The sequence below is a fragment of the Barbus barbus genome (assembly GCF_936440315.1).
Source record: "Barbus barbus genome assembly, chromosome: 13".
Taxonomy (NCBI): domain Eukaryota; kingdom Metazoa; phylum Chordata; class Actinopteri; order Cypriniformes; family Cyprinidae; genus Barbus; species Barbus barbus.
The window spans coordinates 2,788,592-2,809,276 of NC_136741.1; the positions used below are offsets into that span (position 1 = coordinate 2,788,592).

General features: G+C 38.5%; 1 protein-coding gene across 2 annotated transcripts; it reads left to right on the plus strand.

The window, feature by feature from the left end:
- The first annotated feature begins 903 nt into the window (after positions 1 to 903).
- LOC306878902 (lysine-specific demethylase 4A-like) lies at positions 904 to 20,312 on the plus strand. Of its 2 annotated transcripts, none has more exons than XM_079431491.1 (22): positions 904 to 1,013; positions 2,271 to 2,430; positions 2,547 to 2,722; positions 3,426 to 3,540; positions 4,602 to 4,795; positions 5,387 to 5,436; positions 5,531 to 5,634; positions 5,718 to 5,855; positions 5,977 to 6,386; positions 7,384 to 7,562; positions 7,643 to 9,618; positions 10,017 to 10,107; positions 12,846 to 13,027; positions 13,137 to 13,332; positions 13,553 to 13,629; positions 14,008 to 14,063; positions 15,037 to 15,145; positions 15,428 to 15,616; positions 16,533 to 16,703; positions 17,385 to 17,504; positions 17,579 to 17,671; positions 18,760 to 20,312. In XM_079431491.1, exons 2-22 carry the CDS (start codon positions 2,284 to 2,286, stop codon positions 18,895 to 18,897), a joined length of 4,911 nt encoding a protein of 1,636 aa, XP_079287617.1. In that variant the 5' UTR covers positions 904 to 1,013; positions 2,271 to 2,283; the 3' UTR covers positions 18,898 to 20,312. The 2 variants fall into 2 exon arrangements, with proteins under 2 accessions (XP_079287617.1, XP_079287618.1); XM_079431492.1 differs by having other exon boundaries at positions 7,387 to 7,562.
- Positions 20,313 to 20,685: the final 373 nt, after the last annotated feature.

Sequence of the window (20,685 nt, forward strand, 5' to 3'; positions counted from 1 at the left end):
TCTGTCCAAAGGCTAAAATAAAAAACAGGCCATAGTCATTTCAAATTTATTTTAGATATTGAAGATGCAAAATGTAGTAAATTTATACTGTATGTTTTTGCACAAGTAACATATTGAATTTATATATTTATATCAGCTTTAGAAATAATGTCTATTATCCATATACTCTACATATGCATATGACTCTACAATGATATGGGATATAGAAATAAGTTATGTATTTATACAGCATACCACACCTATCATGGCTGCGTGTGAGTCAGATGAGGTGTATAGAGTCAGATAAATAATCTTTAGAATTTATACACAACTATTTAGCTTACATCTATATAATAATTATATGACTAGCATGATGCATACACAGTTATCTATACAAATAAAATATTACTATATATCACTTAATAAGTCACTTTAAGTCTATGAATTATATATAGGGTTACATTTTTTATGTATACAATATTCATAAACACCATTGGCCAGTGGGTACATCATGTTATATATGCAAGTTAAGTTTTTTTTTTTATGTAACTCTATATAAGATGCATAGCAATATATACAATTGATCTACATGATCTATTATCAATATCTATAATGTTCTATATGTGCTATAAAGACACCATAGGCTTGGAGTGTGTTGTACATTAATCTATTTTATTTGTTTATTCTATATTAATATGACCCCATAATCCATAAAAAAATACCTATAGGCTTTATAATCTATATGCATGTGCATCTATATCATATATGACATGTGGAAGCATGTGTGGATTGTATGAGCTCTATTGAAGATGATTATATATCTACAATCCATATTCTATGGCCCCATATGGTTCATATGGAGTGAGTTGATTAGGGGGCGCGCGCAGGGGAACGCCTTCTTCCATCTTTGTAAACGGTGTGCGGCGCGCATGCGCAGTCCCGCTGCACTCTAATGGAGGACATGTCTGGTCTGCAGTAGTGTTTTTCTGCGCTATTTTTCTGAGTTGCGCCCTCAACACCCATCAGCTGAGCCCGTGAGTAAACTCCTCTCGTCCTCTCCTGACACGAATGATCGGGTGTTTGTGTGTGTGGAGTGATTTCACGCGTGTTTTAGTGCGTGAATGTCGTGTTTACAGTAGTTAGCCACCAGGCTCATCAAAGTTTGGAGCGGATCAATAATTAATGTAATAACACAGTTATACACTACAAAAAGCCGTTAATAACACTGTGTGAATGGATATGAGTGTGTGTGTGTTGAGCTGAAGCGGTGTGTGTGTGTGACTGGAGTAAGTTTGTGTTCATTTGAGCGCCTTTAGCCGTCAGTGTGTTTGTTGTTGTTGTTGTTTGCGGTGAGTTTGAGAGATTTCAGGATCAAAACTTTCAGTGGTCCTGAGCAGAACCTGATCATCAGATCATGACAGATTTATAAATATGATGCTTTTTCATTAAACACTCTGAATGGCTAGATAGGATGTGTTTATCAGGCTAATACCAGCTAGCATGCTAGTGTGAGTTCACAGGTGCTTCAGCATTCATAATCATAACAGTTATTAAACACTACAGGGGTTAATGTTTTATTATCTACTGTGTGCTTGAATGAAATAGTGCAGTGAGTGTATTTCTGTGGTTTATCATTTTATGTTAATTTGATTAAAATGCTTCATTAAGTGTATTTCTGTCAGTAAAGTTACTTTGTTGTATTATTTCATGTTTAAACCAATATGAATATGATCAGTGTTCTCTAATCAACTTTTTATTTATTGGTGTTTACTGAGTATTTGTTTGTATTTAGTTCCAACAGGTTGGTATATTTATACTTTTTCTGCCCTTGTTTTTTTATTATTATTGTTATCTGGGTTTCTGGTAAGGATACCTGTTATGTATTGGTTGTAATTATATTTAAATATGATGTTAAAATTTAAAAAAATAAATAATTATACAATTATTTTATGAAAATCAATTATATATTTTAGATTTTTAAGTAATTAAATATAGCTTTTTATTGTTTTCTTAATTAAACATTTATTTTTATATTTTTCTTATGCAAATATCTTGAATCACTTTAAATTAGCGAGAATAAATGTATGAAATGTCAATGTGTTATAACTAAACTGGTCTTGCCTAGTAGTGGTGGTTTACATGTGGAGTTTACTAGTTGGTTAGGTGATGTGTTCTTGAACATTGCTGTGGTGTGGTTGTTTTTCAAAAAATGCATGAGTATGATATGTTACGTATTTAGTTTTGTTTATGTGTTTGTTGCTGAAATCTTCATCTTCCTGTTTCTCTTACAGCCCAAGTGGCAGAATGGCTTCGGACTCGGTCTCTCAAAGCTCCCAGAGTCCTGCCACCAGGATCATGACCTTTCATCCCACAAAAGAGGAGTTCAAAGACTTCAACAGATACATTGCATACATGGAGTCGCAGGGGGCTCACGGAGCCGGGATGGCTAAGGTTAGTGTATAAGATTTTCATTCTGCTCAAATTGCTGTGAGAGAAGTGCTTTTTTGTGTGTTGCTGTAGATGATCATTGGAGGTTTGCTTGGCTCACTGATGTGCTTGTTTGTCAGGTGGTGCCACCAAAGGACTGGAAGCCCCGGCGCACATACGATGACATAGATGACCTGGTGATTCCCACACCCATTCAACAGGTGGTCACTGGCCAATCAGGTCTCTTCACTCAGTACAACATCCAGAAGAAGCCGATGACCGTCCGCGAGTTCCGCAAAACTGCCAACACAGACAAGTGAGCAGCAGAGTATTCTTTAAAGACTTCTTAATAAATATTCCTGGTGTTATTATGCAGGATTCATAAATGCAAATTATTCTAAATAGTACTAACATTCTCCAAGTTTTGGGTCTGCATTTGTTTGATCAAGGTAAAACTGTAATATTGTAAAATATTATTATTACTTTTAGTGATTTTTATTGTGATATATTTAAAATATAATGAATTCCTGTGATGCAAAGCTGAATTTTCAGCAGTCTTCAGATCCATCAGAAATCATTCTAACATGCTGATTTGATTCTCAACAAACATTTCTGATTATTATCAATGTTGAAAATTTTGTGAAAACAGTGATACATTTTTTTTTATTTTTCAAGATTCTTTGATTAATAGAAAGTTCAAAAGGACAGCATAAACAGTTATACTAGAAACAATTTTGTGACAAATAAAATTTGATCATTTAATGCATCCTTGAAAGTATTAATTTCTTTCAAAAGTGCTAGTTCAAAAAAGTTCTGACCCCAAACTTTTGAATGGTTAAGTCTGATTGAACAGAGAAACATAATAGTCTCCAATAATATCCCAACCTACTTTTCTTGATGCATAACATTAATCCATTGACATTATTGCTCATTGTATATTCTTGTAGATACATTAAGTTGATCATTGAGAATGTTCGATCATGTCACCATAATAAAATGGATCTCTAACTTGACTGCAGGTTCTGCAATCCCAGATATGCTGATTTTGATGAACTAGAGAGGAAATTTTGGAAGAATTTAACATTCAATCCACCACTATATGGGGCAGATGTCAGCGGAACCCTCTACGATCCGGTGAGTGTTCTACTGGGGGTGTCCCCGACTAAGGATTTTCATAGTCGAATCGGAATTTTCGAATCTTGCCAATAGTCGAATCATATGTTTGGGGGCGGGGCAAAATACATGACCAAGAGTCAGGTCAGACATTTGACAGTCATAATTACTGGCATTAAGTTAACACACAGGGAAAATGTGTAACGGACTCTACAAACGGGGTAAATAATGTTTTGATTAAAAGCGAAAACCCTAAGAATTCACAACATTTTTACAATAGTGCTCTCATTATAACATTATGTAGCCTATAAGATAGTTCTGCATTTCTGTTTTGAGCTGCGCGCGCTGAAGATGACCAGTAGAATGAAGCATTAATCAATGGGATTTATCTCATAAACGCTTCGTTATTTATACAACATGATATTAATATTACGACTTATAGGCTATCTGCACAAAATGCCCGAATGCTCATGAACCTGTCTGTGCGGCTCTGAATGAACTCCTTTTGTGAACGCGTTCTTCACGCAACAACATGCAGAAACACGATATATATAAACTGGCTGACATGTTTTGAAATCACTTGTACCCCTACCTGATTGAAAAAATCCAGTCTTTCACTCTGCCTGTGTCAATTTGAGTCTTGTTAAAGATTTAATTCCCTGCCGCCAAGATGCTCCTCTGTTGGTCAAGGATTATGGAAAGTGAAACTTAAATCAATAGGGGTGGTTGGATTTATTCACGCACGTTAAAATATTTATTTAAAGATTCTTATTTACAGCATTATCATAATAGGCTGTATATTAACTTATTGAGAGAAAACCAGTAGTTATATGTGAAATCAGACATTGAGCACTCCTATATAGCCAAAATGGCATGATCATAACACCCCGCGAATATTTGACTGGGAGTCGAATCAGGCTCCTCCTATCGAAGCATCGAATCGTTGACTAATCTGGATCACCCCTATATTCTACCCTTTTTATTAATGGAATATTTTTCACTATGTTTCAGTCACAACCATTGTTTACAGTGTAATAATAGTGCTATGCAGTGATTACAAATATATATGTGACTGTATACAGGAGGTGACGGAGTGGAATATTGGCCATCTCAACACTATTTTGGACACTGTGGAGAGAGAGAGTGGAATCACAATCAAAGGAGTCAACACTCCATATCTTTATTTCGGGATGTGGAAGAGCACATTCGCCTGGCACACAGAGGACATGGATCTCTATAGCATCAACTACCTTCACTTTGGAGAACCCAAGTCCTGGTAATGTCACAACTAAATCTTGTTTTCGGTCAGCATTTTTGTTGTTGTTTTTGTTGTTTTGCTATTCTCAGATCATTTGATCAGTTCATTGAGTCATTACATTGATTCAAACCAGGAGCTCAGATTTTTGGCTGATTAATTCAAAAACAAGCTCATTTGTTCATATTCACTACCATTCAGGGATTTCTGATTTAAGAAATTATTATATTCAGCAAGGATACCACAAAAATATGAAGCAGCACAACTGTTTTCAACATTGATAATAATCAGAAATGTTTCTTGAGCAGCAAATCAGCATATTAGAATGATTTATGAAGAATCATGTGGCACTGAAGACTGGAGTAATGATGCTGGAAATTCAGCTGCGCATCACAGGAATAAATTACATTTTAAATATATTAAAATAGAAAGCAGCATCTTAAATTGTTGTAATAATACATCAGATCAAATAAATGCAGCCTTGGTGAGCAAATTAGACCTTTTTCAGCTTAAAAAAGCTTACTGTCCCTAATACTATTCATACTGTCCTAAAGACATTTTAAAAAGCATTTATTACTTGGTCTTGAATTGAAAACATCGGCTCTTCTGCAGGTACATTGTGCCTCCAGAACATGGGAAGCGATTAGAGCGTCTTGCTAAAGGTACAGTGGTCTTCTGAAAACATATCATTAGTTCCTGTTCCTCTTCAGCTGCTCATTAATTAACTCCGTACTCTCTTAATTTTCTTTCATGCAGGATTTTTTCCTGGAAGTGCCCAAAGTTGTGAAGCCTTCCTGCGACACAAAATGACTTTAATTTCACCGTCTATTCTGAGGAAGTATGGAATACCCTTTGAGAAGGTCAGTTGCTTGATTTTTATCATCTTATCCTGTCATGCCTGATTTTATCTCACGATTTGACTTCTTTCTACTTAATTCACCAGGTCACACAGGAAGCAGGCCAGTTCATTGTGACCTTCCCGTATGGATATCATGCTGGGTTTAACCATGGCTTCAACTGTGCAGAATCCACCAACTTTGCCACCCAGCGTTGGATCGATTATGGAAAGCTGGCGACATTAGTACGTTATTTTGCATACATCGTTTACCCTTAGTTTTTAGTTAATTTTTGGAGTACAAGTATGAGTTCAGGTATGGTACCACAGGTATGTTTTTGTTTGTTGATGTGCATATCTTTCTCAGTGTTCCTGCCGGAAGGACATGGTCAAGATATCCATGGATGTGTTTGTTCGCAAGTTTCAGCCAGAACGCTACAAATTTTGGAAAGCAGGAAAGGACAATGTGCCCATTGACCACTCAAAGCCCACACCAGAAGCAGCAGAGTTCCTGACAGATGGAAAGACCGAGAATGAGACGGGAGAGCTTAGCGATAGCAGCAAAGCAGAAACGCAGGAGAAGGGAGGAGAAGCAGAGGCTGGAGAGGAGCAGAAAGCAAACACGGACGGTGGAGAGGAAGACAAGACTGAAATGTTGAAAAGGGAAACAGATGGTGCAAAGGAGAAAGAAGAAGCAGAGAAAGGAGGTCTGGAGGTAGAGGAGAAGAAGCCTGTTAGTGATGAAGAACCAAGCAGCACCTCAGAGCAGATCAACAGGTGTGTAAAAATGTGGGAGTTTGCTTTGGTTTTAGTCTTCATTTGCTGACACAGTGCATTATGAATGTGAAGTGCACAAGTACACATTCACAAAATTCCAAACATTTTTTGGCTATTCCAAGTTACTTTACAAATCTAACCAGTGCAAAACTTTAAAAAAATAAATCATTGTCATCTATACACAGAAACCCAAAGGTCTTCATTCATTGTTCCATTTTATTTTATGGATCCTTATGACGATTATTAAAATCTGATAAAAAATTTAGTGGCTATGTGAATGTATTTGTACAGCATTATTCACTTTATGCTGTATTGTGTGCACAGTGACAGCTGAGGGGTGTTGTTAGGTATAGCATACAGCAAAGTGACGTACAATACAATGTAATGTCAAGTGCCTTATTGTTTTTATATAATGGTTACAACACAATGAAAAAATATTAAGAACTCAAATTATCATTAAGCATTATTATTATATTTAACTAAGACTAAAACTATTAAAAAGTGTTTCCGTTATTTGCAATAGAGCTGAAATAAAACATAACAGATGAAAACAAACTTGGACGAAGTTTATAAAAAGAAAAGAAAAAAAAGAGAGATGCACCAAATTACTAAAACTGAAATTTATATGAAAACTGAAAACATAAAAATAAAAGCTTTTTCAAAATATTATTAAATGCTATAAATAATTCTAAAATAACACTGAGCTGAAGTTGAAGGATATGCTAAAAGATATAGTAATTGACTAGAATTCTTAACTTCTAAAACTCAAGTTTAATTGAAAATTTAAAAAAAAATCTGTTTTGCCTTTCAGTAAATACTTCCCACAGTAAATATACTATAAACATGCTCTTTAATTTTTACTGAATAACATAATTTGCCACACGTCTCCTGAGGGCTACGTCTTATGCTTTAGAGAGCACAGTGGTGATGGTTCATGGAGAAAAAGTTTTTTTTTGTTCTTTATTTTAATCCTCTGATTTCCCTTCTCTTCATACAGTAGCAGTCCTAAGCAGAATGTGGGGCAGAAGCGGCTCAGACCCAGCCCTGACGATGGAGCAAAAGAAGACGACAATCAAGTAAAGGTAGAAAAAGAGGAGGAAGTTGAGAAGAAGAAAGCCAAACTCAGCCAGACTGAGACAGATGACAAGAATGAAGAATCCATCTCCGCTGACCCAGGTAGAGCCTCATATACGGCAAATGATACACCGGCGATGCTGTAATAAAAAGGCTAAAACAACCAATGTGTATTTCTGCAGGTTATGCGCAAGCTGAGGAGACGGTGGAGACAGACATGCCCCCTCCACAACAGCAAGAGAATCAAACACCTCCCTGCATGGAGGTGGAGCTCTCGCCATCAAACCCCACCTCCAGCAGTGACATCACAATGCAGCAAAGAGATGATGTCACTCCCTCTGAACCCAGCGACGTCACCTCATCCTCACAATCCACAAACAGCATCGCTGACGATGAGGCTCTGAGCAGTGATGTCGCCTCTCAGTCCGAACACGTCACTCAAAGCTGTGATGTCCAAAGCAAGCCCGATGACATCACTCCAAACGGTGACCTCACTAATGCCCAGCAGAGTGACATCACGGCCCATTCGTGTTCCAGTGACATCCCTGCTGCTGATATCATGCCTCTCATATCTGTAACCAGCAGTATTTCCTCTCTACATGGCATTAACTCCACCCACACCTGTGATTTCTCTACAGAACTCAGCGACAGCACTATAAATACCATCATCCCTAGTCCAAACGAGCCTGGTATTAACTCCTCCCACACCTATGATGTCACCACAGATCCCAGCAACATCACCATCAGCGCTGAACACGAACCCAGCATTAGCTCCGCCCACAGCTGTGATGCCCAACCAGAACCCAGCGACATCACCATCAGCGCTGAACACGAACCCAGCATTAGCTCCGCCCACCGCTGTGATGCCCAACCAGAACCCAGCGACATCACCATCAGCGTTGAACACAAACCCAGCATTAGCTCCGCCCACAGCTATGAGGTCCAACCAGAACCCAGCGACATCACCATCAAAGCTGAAAAAGAACCCAGCATTAGCTCCGGCCACAGCTGTGATGTCCCACCAGAACCCACCGACATCACCATCAAAGCTGAAAATGAACTCGGCATTAGCTCCGCCCACAGCTGTGATGTCCAACCAGAACTGAGCAACATCACTGTCAGTGAGCAAGAATCCAGCATTAGCTCCGCCCACAGCTGTGATGTTCAACCAAAACTCAGCAGCAGCATAGTCGACCTTAAACACGAACCCAGTGTTAACTCCGCCCACACTTGTGATGTCACCACAGAACCCAGCGACGACATCAAAGCTGAAAAAGAACCCAGCATTAGCTCCGCCCACAGCTGTGATGCCCAACCAGAACCCACCGACATCACCATCAAAGCTGAAAAGGAACTCAGCATTAGCTCTGCCCACAGCTGTTATGTCCAACCAGAACTGAGCAACATCATTGACCCTAAACACGAACCCAGTGTTAACTCCGCCCACACATGTGAAGTCACCACAGAACCCAGCGACATCACCATCAGCCCTAAACATGAACCCGGCATTAGCTCCGCCCAGAGCTGTGATGTCCAACCAGAACTCGGCAACATCACCAGCAGCCCTAAACCTGAACCCGGCATTAGCTCTGCCCACACCTGTGATGTCACCACAGAACCCAGCGACATCACCATCAGCCCTAAACCTGAACCCAGCATTAGCTCTGCCCACACCTGTGATGTCACCACAGAACCCAGCGGCATCACTGTCAACCCTGAACACGAACCCAGCATTAGCCCTGCCCACATCTGTGATGTGCAATCAGAACTCAGCAACATCACCATCAGCCCTGAACACAAGCCCAGCATTAACTCCACTCTCGCATATGATGTCATCACTGAACCCAGCAACATCAGCGTCGGCCCTAAACACAAACCTAGTGATAACTCCGCCCACACTTATAATGTCATCACCGAACCCAGCAGCAGTGCCATCAACCTTAAGCTCGGCGAGTTGCGGTGCAGCTCTTCGTCAGCGGGCGGCAGTCAGGTGTATCCGCCTGCGGTCCAGCACATCTTCCAGAGAACGCTGAGCCCTGCGGAGGTGCTGCATGTCCACAGCTACGCTAAAGGAGATTACAGCGATCACGAGCCGCGCATTCGGCACGAGAGAGACCGAGACAGCAACTCTGATAGCGATTCTCAAGAGGACAGCAAGGTGCGTATGTGCCATCTGACTCTGTTGTTTAAGCACCTGTTTCACTAAAGGAATAGATTGCTGCAGGAATGATGTTCATTTGTAGAACAACCTCTAAGTTTGCATCACCCTGGTTCCCTTAACAAAACGTAATAATACCAGAAATATGGTGGGAATTAAGTTATATATTATCACTTTAAACAACAGAGAGTGAAAGTAAGATAGAGATTCAACAGAAAAGTGAAGCTACAATCTCAAACCTCTCAGCAGCACGACAGACAGAAGCAATCGATCAGCCAGTCAATCAAATGAAAGTCCCCCATTCATCACTAGGGGGTTTGCGAGCTCTTGTTTAGGAAACCCTGTTGTATTTTGTGTGTGGCTGTGTGTAATAAGTGTGAGTTTGTGTTGTCCTGCAGAAAGAAGCTGAACACCCAGTGGAAGCTCAGCACAGACTTCCCAGACTCCCCAGGCACCATCCTCTGATGAAGGACAGCATCAGTGATGAAGGTCAGTTTGTGACAATGTTGTTATTGTTAACGAAAACTAAAATCATTAAAAATCATAATTGAAATAAAGCTGAAGCAAAATCGAAATATTAGATTAAAAATTTCACAACAAAATCAGTCAAACTAAAATTAAATTGAATATTGAACATCTAAAAATAAAAGTTAATTAAAGATATTAATATATACAAAAACAGTATTTAAATAATGCTAAGTTAACACTGATGTGTGATCTGTCATTAGTGTAATGGACCACTTTTCAGATCATTACACTGCCTACATATGTCCACTAAAATCTCAGTACTTTGCAAACTTCTGCTTTATAATTGTATATAATATATATTTGTGTGTGCGCGTATGTGTTTGTGTGATGACTAAAATGAGGTCCCACCCCACATCGTTTTCCACAGAATATTCATTGTAGTCTGAAATACGTCAGAAGTGTGTGAGCACCACCAAACAGAATGTTTGCACATTGTGCAAAATGTCAGTCCTGCCCTAAAGCAATTTGTTTAATTGTTGTTGCTGTGTTGGGTTACTCAAACAAAGCAATGTTGAAATGTTCCACACAGTCACAGTGTTGGACTCTTCAGGAAGTTGCCATACGAATTAGTGATTGACCAATATAGATTGTTTTTCTTAACGATACCAATTATTTGAATGTTTATGTGCCCGATAACCGATATGCAGAACCAATATTTATTTACTGTTATAAAGTAAATAAATGAATGCGTGAAGTAAGTCCATACTTCACTTTGGTTTTTCCTCCTTCCAGTCATCTTTAAAAAAAAAATTCATTCAATCATCTTAAAATTCACTTTCATGTTAAATTTAATCTTCATATTACAACAATAAAAAACATTTTATTTATAACACTAATATTAGCAGTAAGCAAAATAAATGTAGAATGTCTAATGTTTTCGAATATAATAAAGGACATGACTCATATCAACTTCATTGTTTACTACAGTTTTAGTAGGTTTATAAGCTGTTTAATAGGCTTAAGAGTGAAGAATAATTCACCGGATAATGTTAATTCACTGAATAATATTCTCTGGAATATTGGAATATAACAAGCATTGTATTTTATTGCATTTCTCAACTGGCATGTTACATTTTTTGTCATTCTAAATTATGCTGCTGACATTGCGGTTTATCTGTGCATTTACACAGAACTATACTCAAACTGCGATCGATTGCAGAGATAATTCATTTCCATAGAGTTGTATTTATTTAGATGTTTATAAGTGAAATAATGGTTATATAGTAAGTGTTAATACAATTTAGGGTGCTTCAATAAAGTGAATCTTGTTAAAAGTTACATGCTGTGGCCGTGCTGGAGCATTTCTTGAGCATCAACCGCTGAGTGAACAGCAATATGAAAGCGGCTTCACGAGACTAATGATGAGCATATAGACAACAGAGAGAGAATTACATTCAGCGCCTTTATTTCCAACATCCAATCATTCATGGCTGTATTATTTAATTCATGCAAAGTTACGTCTTTATTGGGAGAGGACTTGACGGATTATCTACATGACTCCGACTTCATGAGACTAATAGACCACAGAGAGAATTAAATTCAGCGCTTTTATTTCCAACATGCGCTAATTCATGGCTGTGTCATTTAATTCAAGCAAAGTTACGTCTTGACAGATTATGTTATTTCTTAGAGCCAAGTTGCATTAACTACATATCAGGCATTTATGTAATACATCTAATTTGTGCATTAATGGCTGTTATGTTAAATAAAGTTTACTTTATTTAACATAAAGTTTTCCCCTCAGATGCGCTGCAATGACGATACTGCGTGCAAATCTCAAAACACCCACAAGATGGTGCCGTTTATCGGTGAATCAGATATTACAACACTGATATCCGATTGTGGTGAAATGCTTAAATATCGGGAAAAATATCGGTAAATCAATATATCGTCGATCTCTAATACGAATGCCTTATTCAGTTGCCACTACGCATTTAACTGGAATACCTCCCCGTCAGGGGAGGCACAGCTTCCCCAAAATATTGAGGTGAAAATGGGAGGACGACGATTTAATGTTAAATAAAATTCACAATGCATTCAGTAAATCGGGGGAGCGCTGAGCTCTCGTGCCTCCATTGGGATAAAAAAAATAGCCAATCAGCATTGAGTGTTCACTTTCAGCGCTGAGGAGTGTTGAGAAAAGAAACCTTTCAAGCCTCCCGCCTGGTATATCAACCAATCATCATAGATACGTAAATTACGTGATATTAGTTTGAACGTCTCCCGCTGCGTTGATAATGTACCAGGTACTTATGATGAGTAGCGATATTGAATATTTGATCGCCAACAGATTTACCAAGCTGTCATTCAAACAGTATATTTACAATTTAAAAATAAAGTTAGAACATGCCTAAGCTGGATATAGGCTACAGCAGTCACGGCTTAATTAAATGGCACAACAGGCAGTTAACACAGACTTTTAAGAAGGGATGGAAGTTTGCTTCAAGTGATAGGCCAGGTAAGTGAAATTATATTATCTTGCTGTATGTGTGTCTTTTTCTGACTAAAAGCAACCAAAAAGTCATTTTAAAGTGGTTAAGCAAATAATAATAATAATAATCGGCAGGGATCCCCAGACCAATACAATTAGTGTGCCGCCTCAATTTTAAAACCCACGAAATGTACCGTAAATCACATTGCAAAAGCATCTTCTGAATGAAGGATGATGTAATGCCGATGGATTGTGTGTGCATGTGCAGAGCTGCAGGATCAGGCTGCGGCAGAGGAGGACGGGCTGGATGTGGAGGCCTGGGCGCGACCTTTGGCCCAGCTGTGGCAGAACAGACCATATAATACAGAAAGAGAGAGAGAGTACAACAGAGAGATGGGTCTTCGGTCTCCGTACTGCGCTGTGTGTGCGCTCTTCCAGGCACATCAGCGGGTACGCCGGCCTGGTTCAGAGATCTGTGTTTATCTGTTTTCTGTTGTTGAGTATATCAAGTGTCTGACACTTCCTGTGCTTTTCTGCACAACGTCCTGTTTATGTTCAGTCTGAAGGGGGCGAGAGCGAGCCGGCCGTGGTGCTGCCCAGGGGTCAGATGAGGACCAAGCCTCTGATTCCAGAGAGATGTTTCTGCACCACCACCGAGGACAGCACAGACGTCCAGCCGTCCACAGCTCACCTGGAGGAGGACGGCACCAGTCTGCTCATCAGCTGCTCCCTGTGCAGTGTCCGTGTGCACACTAGTGAGTACTGCCCTGCTCTTTATATATAGATTATATGTTCTGTTCTTTTGAACTGTCTATTCATCAAAGAATTATAGAATTGTAATCGCATTTTGCACAAAAATACACTCACGATGATGCTGAGGACAAATAAGGAATTTCCTCATAGTTTCCAACATATTTTGCCAGTGCAGGGTGTGTTTGAATAATCCGAGGTCTGCTTAATTCACTCTTTTTCTAGGTTGTTACGGTGTGGCTCCAGCGAGAGTCTCCAAAGACTGGAAATGTGCCCGCTGTAAAGCCAACGCCCTCACTGAGGTACACCTAAACCTAACATATAGTGGCCCAAAAAAACATAAGGACACTTACAGAAATAGTTTACCCAGAAATTCTGTGCTTATTTACTCCCATGCATGTTAGAAATCTGTATGGCTTTCTTTGACGTTTTCACCTGTTGGATTTTTCCCTTTCCATACAATGAAAGCAGACAGTGTTTTGCTTGAACAGTGTATTTTTCTGGATGGATTGAGACTTTAAATTTTCTTTGTTTCTGCTTTAAGTCTGGCTTAAGTGTCCAAATAATTTTGGGCTACTGTTCACCTGCTTTAAACACGTAGTGGTCTTTCATCTCTTTGTTCATTGATATAGTAGGATGTGTTGAAAACTGATGATATTTGAATCTTTGATTCTTGACAGAGTTGCTGTCTGTGTTCGTTGAGAGGTGGAGCGTTGCACAGAGCCAATAATGGCAAGTAAGTAAAATGAAAGTCCACTAGAGGGCAGAACTGACATCCCATGATACACACTGACACCTGACCTAGAAGTTACTCAGATCTTGAATTGTTAAAAATGTGTTTATGTGGGCTTGGTGTGCTTTAGACAAACAAGAACCTTTTGTTTTCATGTAATCTCACTTATTACACAATTCTGGTTTGAGATCACAGGAATCATTCATTGTCTTGTGTGAGTTTCATAAAATCTCCTCCTAACCTCCTAAACTGTCATTAGGAATGACCATGTAACACACTGTACCACTGTGTGTGTATATATGCGTATATATATATATATAACCCTGGACCACAAAACCACTAGTCGCTGGGGTATATTAGTAGCAAAAGCCAAAAATACATTAGGGCATTAAATATAAATCATGTTCCATGAAGATATTTTGTAAATTTCCTACTGTAAATATATCAAAACTTAATTTTTGATCAGTAATATGCATTGCTTAGAAATATTGTATGTTTTGTATGAAAGGTGCAGTGATGCATCAACTTACACTTACAATTTAGTTCCCCCTTTAAAGGCTTTTCTATAATTAAAATCATTCCCAGTTCCTGTTGTGCAAATACATCAAAAAGCAGTTATTTCCATCAATAGTTATAGGAGCTATTAAATGTTCCTCCGGTGCCAAAACTCCTATGATAATTACAAAAAGACTCGAAGGTAAAACAACAAATTACAATAATTCAGGAAGGAAACATTTTATTGTAATGAAAATAATGTTCCATTGTAAAAATGTAAGTTGTCCTAAAAATACAATTTTCCTAAATGCAATATATAATTGCTTCTTTTTATGTTTTGATTCTATGGTGAAATGTGACTTGGAAATGATTTTGAGAGGTTTTGTGAAATTCATCCTGCTGTTTTCTTTGGGATAAGTTAATGTTGTCTACTTAGCAAAAGTCATCATCCCAGGTTCCTAACGTGTGTCTCTGTGTGCAGATGGGTTCACGTCCTGTGTGCGGTGGCAGTGCTGGAAGCTCGCTTTGTGAACATCGCTGAACGATCACCCGTGGATCTCAGCGGTATTCCCTTACAGAGATTCAAGCTGGTGAGTTTATCTTCCCTTCTCTAGAAAACATGCAGTGTGCAAACTGGGCATCCTTTCAAATAGCAACATTTCACTTCTCTGAGATCATGCTGTACATCGTTTGTATAACAGAACAACACGTTTTGATTTAGATTACCTAATAAGGATGTTGACTTTTACTGGAAGTGCTTTGGTGTAAGCAGTCACAGTGTTATTTATATCTGCACTCTGGGCCCTTTCCTCATGTCCCACTTCCTCTGAACTGACTTCCTGTGAGCTAATCTCCCTCGTATGTGCTTACAGAAATGCTACTACTGCAAACGGCGGATGAAGAAAACGTTGGGCTGTTGTGTGCAGTGTTCTCATGGTCGCTGCCCCACCTCATATCACCCGACCTGCGCACAGGCCGCCGGCGTCATCATGCACCCGGACGACTGGCCCTTCGTCGTCTATGTCACTTGTTGCCGCCACAAAGGGCCGGTGCAATCTGAGGTATCGCGCTCTGAAACACTGAAATTGTGCACTGTAACATGTGACTGCACTATAATGTGGCTGCTACAGGTGTCTCTACAAGTTGGCCCAATAGTCTCTTCCTGTTTCCTTTTCATACTTTTTTGAAGTGTTCAAATAGAACAGAGTATGTATAGCTTATTCTTTCTCCAAACCATAATAATACATTTAAGATAATTAATGAATAGTACCATTTGCATAATGTGCACTCAAAGACTCGCCACCATTGCTCAAATATAATTAGTGTATCACTTTTATTTACACTTATTGTGAATTAGGGCTGCACAATAAATTGTATTTTAATCATGATCACGGTTTCTGCTTTTTCTCGATTTATTAAGCATAATAGTCTGCAGTATTTACCAGCTGTTTATTTATCATGAAGATATCGTGACATTTGCATTATCTTGAATTGATGTCAAGATGTCAACTGTTTTTTTTAAATCCCTCATTCACAGCTTTTCTTTTAAACTGATACATTTTCTGCTCAGTGTTATGCTTAATCTTTCCAACCTGGAAACCATGCACACACATTCTCTCTACAATGCAAAAAACAATGCTGAAAACACCAGTAAACTTGTACAGTGGAGTTTTGCAATCTCTTTTGAGCTATTCTGCTCAAATAAAAGTGTAATAAAGTGCAAAGTAAAGTGTCTGTTTGTGCAACTAAATCTGCAAGCAATGCATGCAAGTCGACATTCTCTTGATTTACGCTCATGTGAAAGTGCATTAATTTTGATGAAATGTAAAAGGGCACAGTAATTGTGAATAATAATTGTGATTTATATTTTTTGTGCAAAATAATCATGACTGTTTAACAATAATCATGCATCCCTTTTGTGAATAGTCATCATATTTGTTGCTGCTGTGATAAGTGATCTCTCTTTCTCCTCTGCAGCGTAATAAAGCAGCCATGAGAGAGCTCAACGTGGGTCAGAAGGTCATCTGCAAGCACAAAAATGGACGCTACTACCAGTGTGAAGTCATACAGCTGACAAAAGAGACATTTTATGAGGTCAACTTTGACGATGGCTCCTTCAGTGATAACCTTTTTCCAGTGGACATTGTGGTAAGATGTTAGATTTGATCTATTCTCTACAGCAGTTTAGAAAAGGTACATTTAACCACAGTTTTAAGTAGATCATCTAATTATCGATGACATGGAAAACCTAGAAGTAACAGGGAATTTTGGGAAGGTTGCGAAATTTTGAGGCCAGCAGGGGGTGCTCACCCTGTGGTCTTTGTGGGTCCTAACAGTAGTGACGGGGATACTATACTGTAAAAAGCACCGTCCCGTCACTCTTTCTCCTCTCCACCAATAAGCTGGTGTGTGGTGGGCGTTCTGGCGCAATATGGCTGCCGTCGCATCATCCAGGTGGATGCTGCACATTAGTGGTGGTTGAGGAGATTCCTCCTTTCTATGTAAAGCGCTTTGAGTACCCAGAAAAGTGCTATATAAATGTAACAAATTATTAGTATTTTTGTGGAAACCATGACATGTTTTTTCAGTATTCTTTGATGAATAGAATGTTCAAAAGAACAGCATTTATTTGAAACAAACTTTTATAAATGACTTTACTGTCACTTTTAAAAAAGTATTAATTTTGTATTATTTCTTTCACAAAAGCACTTACTGACCCAAAACTTTTGAATGCTAGTGTATGATTGTCTAGTTATGATTGACTCCAAAATACAGTATATTTAAGATGTTGTATTTTCTAAATATTGTATTTTTCATGGTTTGGTGTAGAACCGAGACTGTGCTCAGCTGGGTCCTCCACCGCAGGGGGAAGTGGTTCAGGTCAGATGGACGGACGGACTTGTCTATGGAGCCAAATTCGTGGCAGCTCATGTCATTCAGATGTACCAGGTATATGTGTGACAGGAGACTTCCAGCGGTTCAGTCTGCGTTTAGCTGTTTAGTAAACCACTGCTTCTCTTCAGGTGGAGTTCGAGGACGGATCGCAGCTGACTGCTAAGAGAGATGACGTCTACACCCTAGATGAAGAGCTGCCCAAGAGGGTCAAATCTCGTCTGGTGAGCTCATATTTAAGGGAATATGACGCTCTCTGTGCGTCTGCTCAGTTTCTGTTCAGCGAGCTGCAGAGAGGAGCAGCGCTTTCAGTTAAACACAAATATTATGTTGCTTCTCTAATTTAACATGCAAGTATAGCCGAAATCACAGCACAGCTATTGTCTTTATCGTATGTGTATTTGATTTCATCAGACGACGGCTCGATTATCAGGATTTTTGTGTAGATTAACATCTTTTATTGAGAATTTAGCTGCATCAAAATACAGTATGTGGGCACAGAGAGGGAAACAAATCTAATAATAAATGTACATTTTGCATGTTCAGAAGAAGTGAGCTGCCCTGTCATGCGTAAATGTAAACCGGTTTGTTTAAGTAAATTGCTCAGTGCAAAGAAAGAGAAGTAATGGGAACCTGGTATTTATTTATTCATGTGTCTAATAGACATGAACAAGTTCTTTGAAAAACATCTATGACCTTTGAAACATGTCTAGTCTTCATGCTCTATGGTGACTGTGGTTTCAATAATAATAAACATACATTTGCATAAAGCATCCACATTTGTCCATGCCCATGTGGATTAGAGTATTAAAAACTTGAAAAGTATTAATTTAAGGTACATTTAGAACATGTGTGATTAAGTTGTGATTAATCACGAGTTAACTCATGACAATCATGCGATTAATCGCAATTAAATATTTTAATCGATTGACAGGCCTAATACATATACAGTATATTTTCTATAAACTTAAAATATATTGTTTCTATAGGTAGTCAACCATTTTAAATGAATATTTTTACATTTCTTCTTCATTTTTAATGCGAAAAAAATGTCACTTGCAGTGCATCATGGGATTGTAGTTCTTTCCCTCATTAAAGCCGTTAAGCACAAAGTTTTGTGCTTCTTTTTTTAGTATTTCAAATACTTTTTGCTTCAAAAGTTTGTAATGTTGCTGATTGGTTTGGTTCATGGCTTATAATGCTTTAATGATTACGTTTTTTTTTTTATTCCTTATGGTAAATATGAATGGGAAAAAATGGTTCTGGAGAAAGTGGGTGGGCACTAATGCGCTCTGATTTTTGTGTGATTCAGTCTAAGGCATCGGACATGCGTTTTGATGGCATGTTTGGAGAGAAGAAGGTCCAGGAGAGCAAGAGACAGAGAGTGATCAACTCCAGGTACAGAGGTGACTACATCGAACCCGTCATCTACCGAGCCATCATGGAGTAGCCAGCGATGACCCAGCCTTCACCCGAAACCACCAGCACTCATCCAGCGACAGCGACTCCCTGCCAATGCGTTCAGTGCGCAGGGGTCGGACACCTGGATGGGTTTGATCACTCCTCGGTGGACTATTACTAGCCCTCAGTCGATCGTCTATTCTGATATATGGGGCTAGAGTTGAGGCAGGGTGTTTCACAGTGTCTTTCTCAGAGAATGCAGCTTTGTCATTGGGTTTGGTGCCCTTTTAACCTCAGCGCTGTGAGACTGTGCCACAAACACTCAAGAAACACATCAGCGTGAACATCAGGTTCATGGAGTCGCTCTAAATCACATTCGTTTGATACAGCATATTTGTAATCTCCATTTCATAAAATATCTACTTTTATCAAATTTTGTTAATTTATTTGACTTAATTGAGGGTGCTGTTTCTACCCGTATTTTACCGAACGGAGGTGCCATTGCCATTTTATGGATGCGGATCTCCTTTTTTTAAGATATACGCTGTCGTAAATTGCAGTCGAGATCGTGATTAATGTACATTATTTGGAACATAATGAATTGGAACATGTCTTTGAGTGGTTTTTACAAGCCTATTTATTACTGGTGCTTTACAAAAGTCAATTTTGCAATATGAGTTCCAGTACTGTCGAAGTTCGACACCGATAGGTGTGTTCTGTTTTTGGAAAGAGGATCGCGTAGATACCGAAATGCCAAGGATCTCACTTTCGCAGATGTTCAAGCCCTGCCTTGCGCTCTGGTTCAATACACTTTCATTCAGACGTTTCTATTATTGTAGCTTCTTACTGCTGTCGACATGTTATCAGAAGCCCCACGGATTTAATAAGCTATTTTTGCTCTTCTCAGCTGTACTTTTATGAATTGTCATCTTTGTCCTTGCAGTAGCCAAGCTCTAGAGACCGAAATGCACTTCTGATGAAGCCGTTGTTTGGACTGTCTAGCCGACAGCATTTGAAGAAAGTAAGGTTGTTGCAGTCCTTCAGTTGTTCAATAGATAGATGGGGCTAATCTTCACTATAAAAAAAAAAAAGAAAATTATAAAAGATTTTTTCTATCAAGAAGCCTATTTTATTGCTTTGTTTTATAATACATGTTTAATGTTCATATCCTGTGAGATAGAGTTGTATGTAGTTAATTTAAGAAATCTTTTGGCACGTTTCTTCTGCCTCGTGTTGCTTTCAAACATGAGCCTCGTTCTCACTGCTCTTCTGAATGCAGAGGCTCTAGGACTTCCATACATGTATTTTGTAAAAATAATTAATGTGCATCAGTAAAAGATGTGAGCTGACATGTTTCCTATACTGGGGTGTCTTTTTTTCATTCATATTCAACATTGTGCAACAAGTGCTGTCAAACGATTAATCGCGATTAATCGCATCCAAAATAAACGTTTTTGTTTACATAATGTGTGTACTGTGTATATTTATGTATATATAAATACACACACATGCATGTATATATTTCAGGAAAAATTTTATTTTTATATATTAAATATATTTATAATATAATTTATATGAATATAAATGTAGACTTTTAAATGCATGTAAATATTTTCAAAGTATATGCTGTATGTGTGTGTGTATTTATATATACATAATAAATATACACAGAACACACACATATATTATGCAAACAAAAACTTTTATTTTGGATGTGATTAATCAATTCACAGCACTAATATATATATATATTGAAGTATGTATTGGTAACACACCGTTTTCATTTTTTGTTCTGGACCAAAAAGAAGGAAAAGCGTAAATACACCCTAAAACAAAT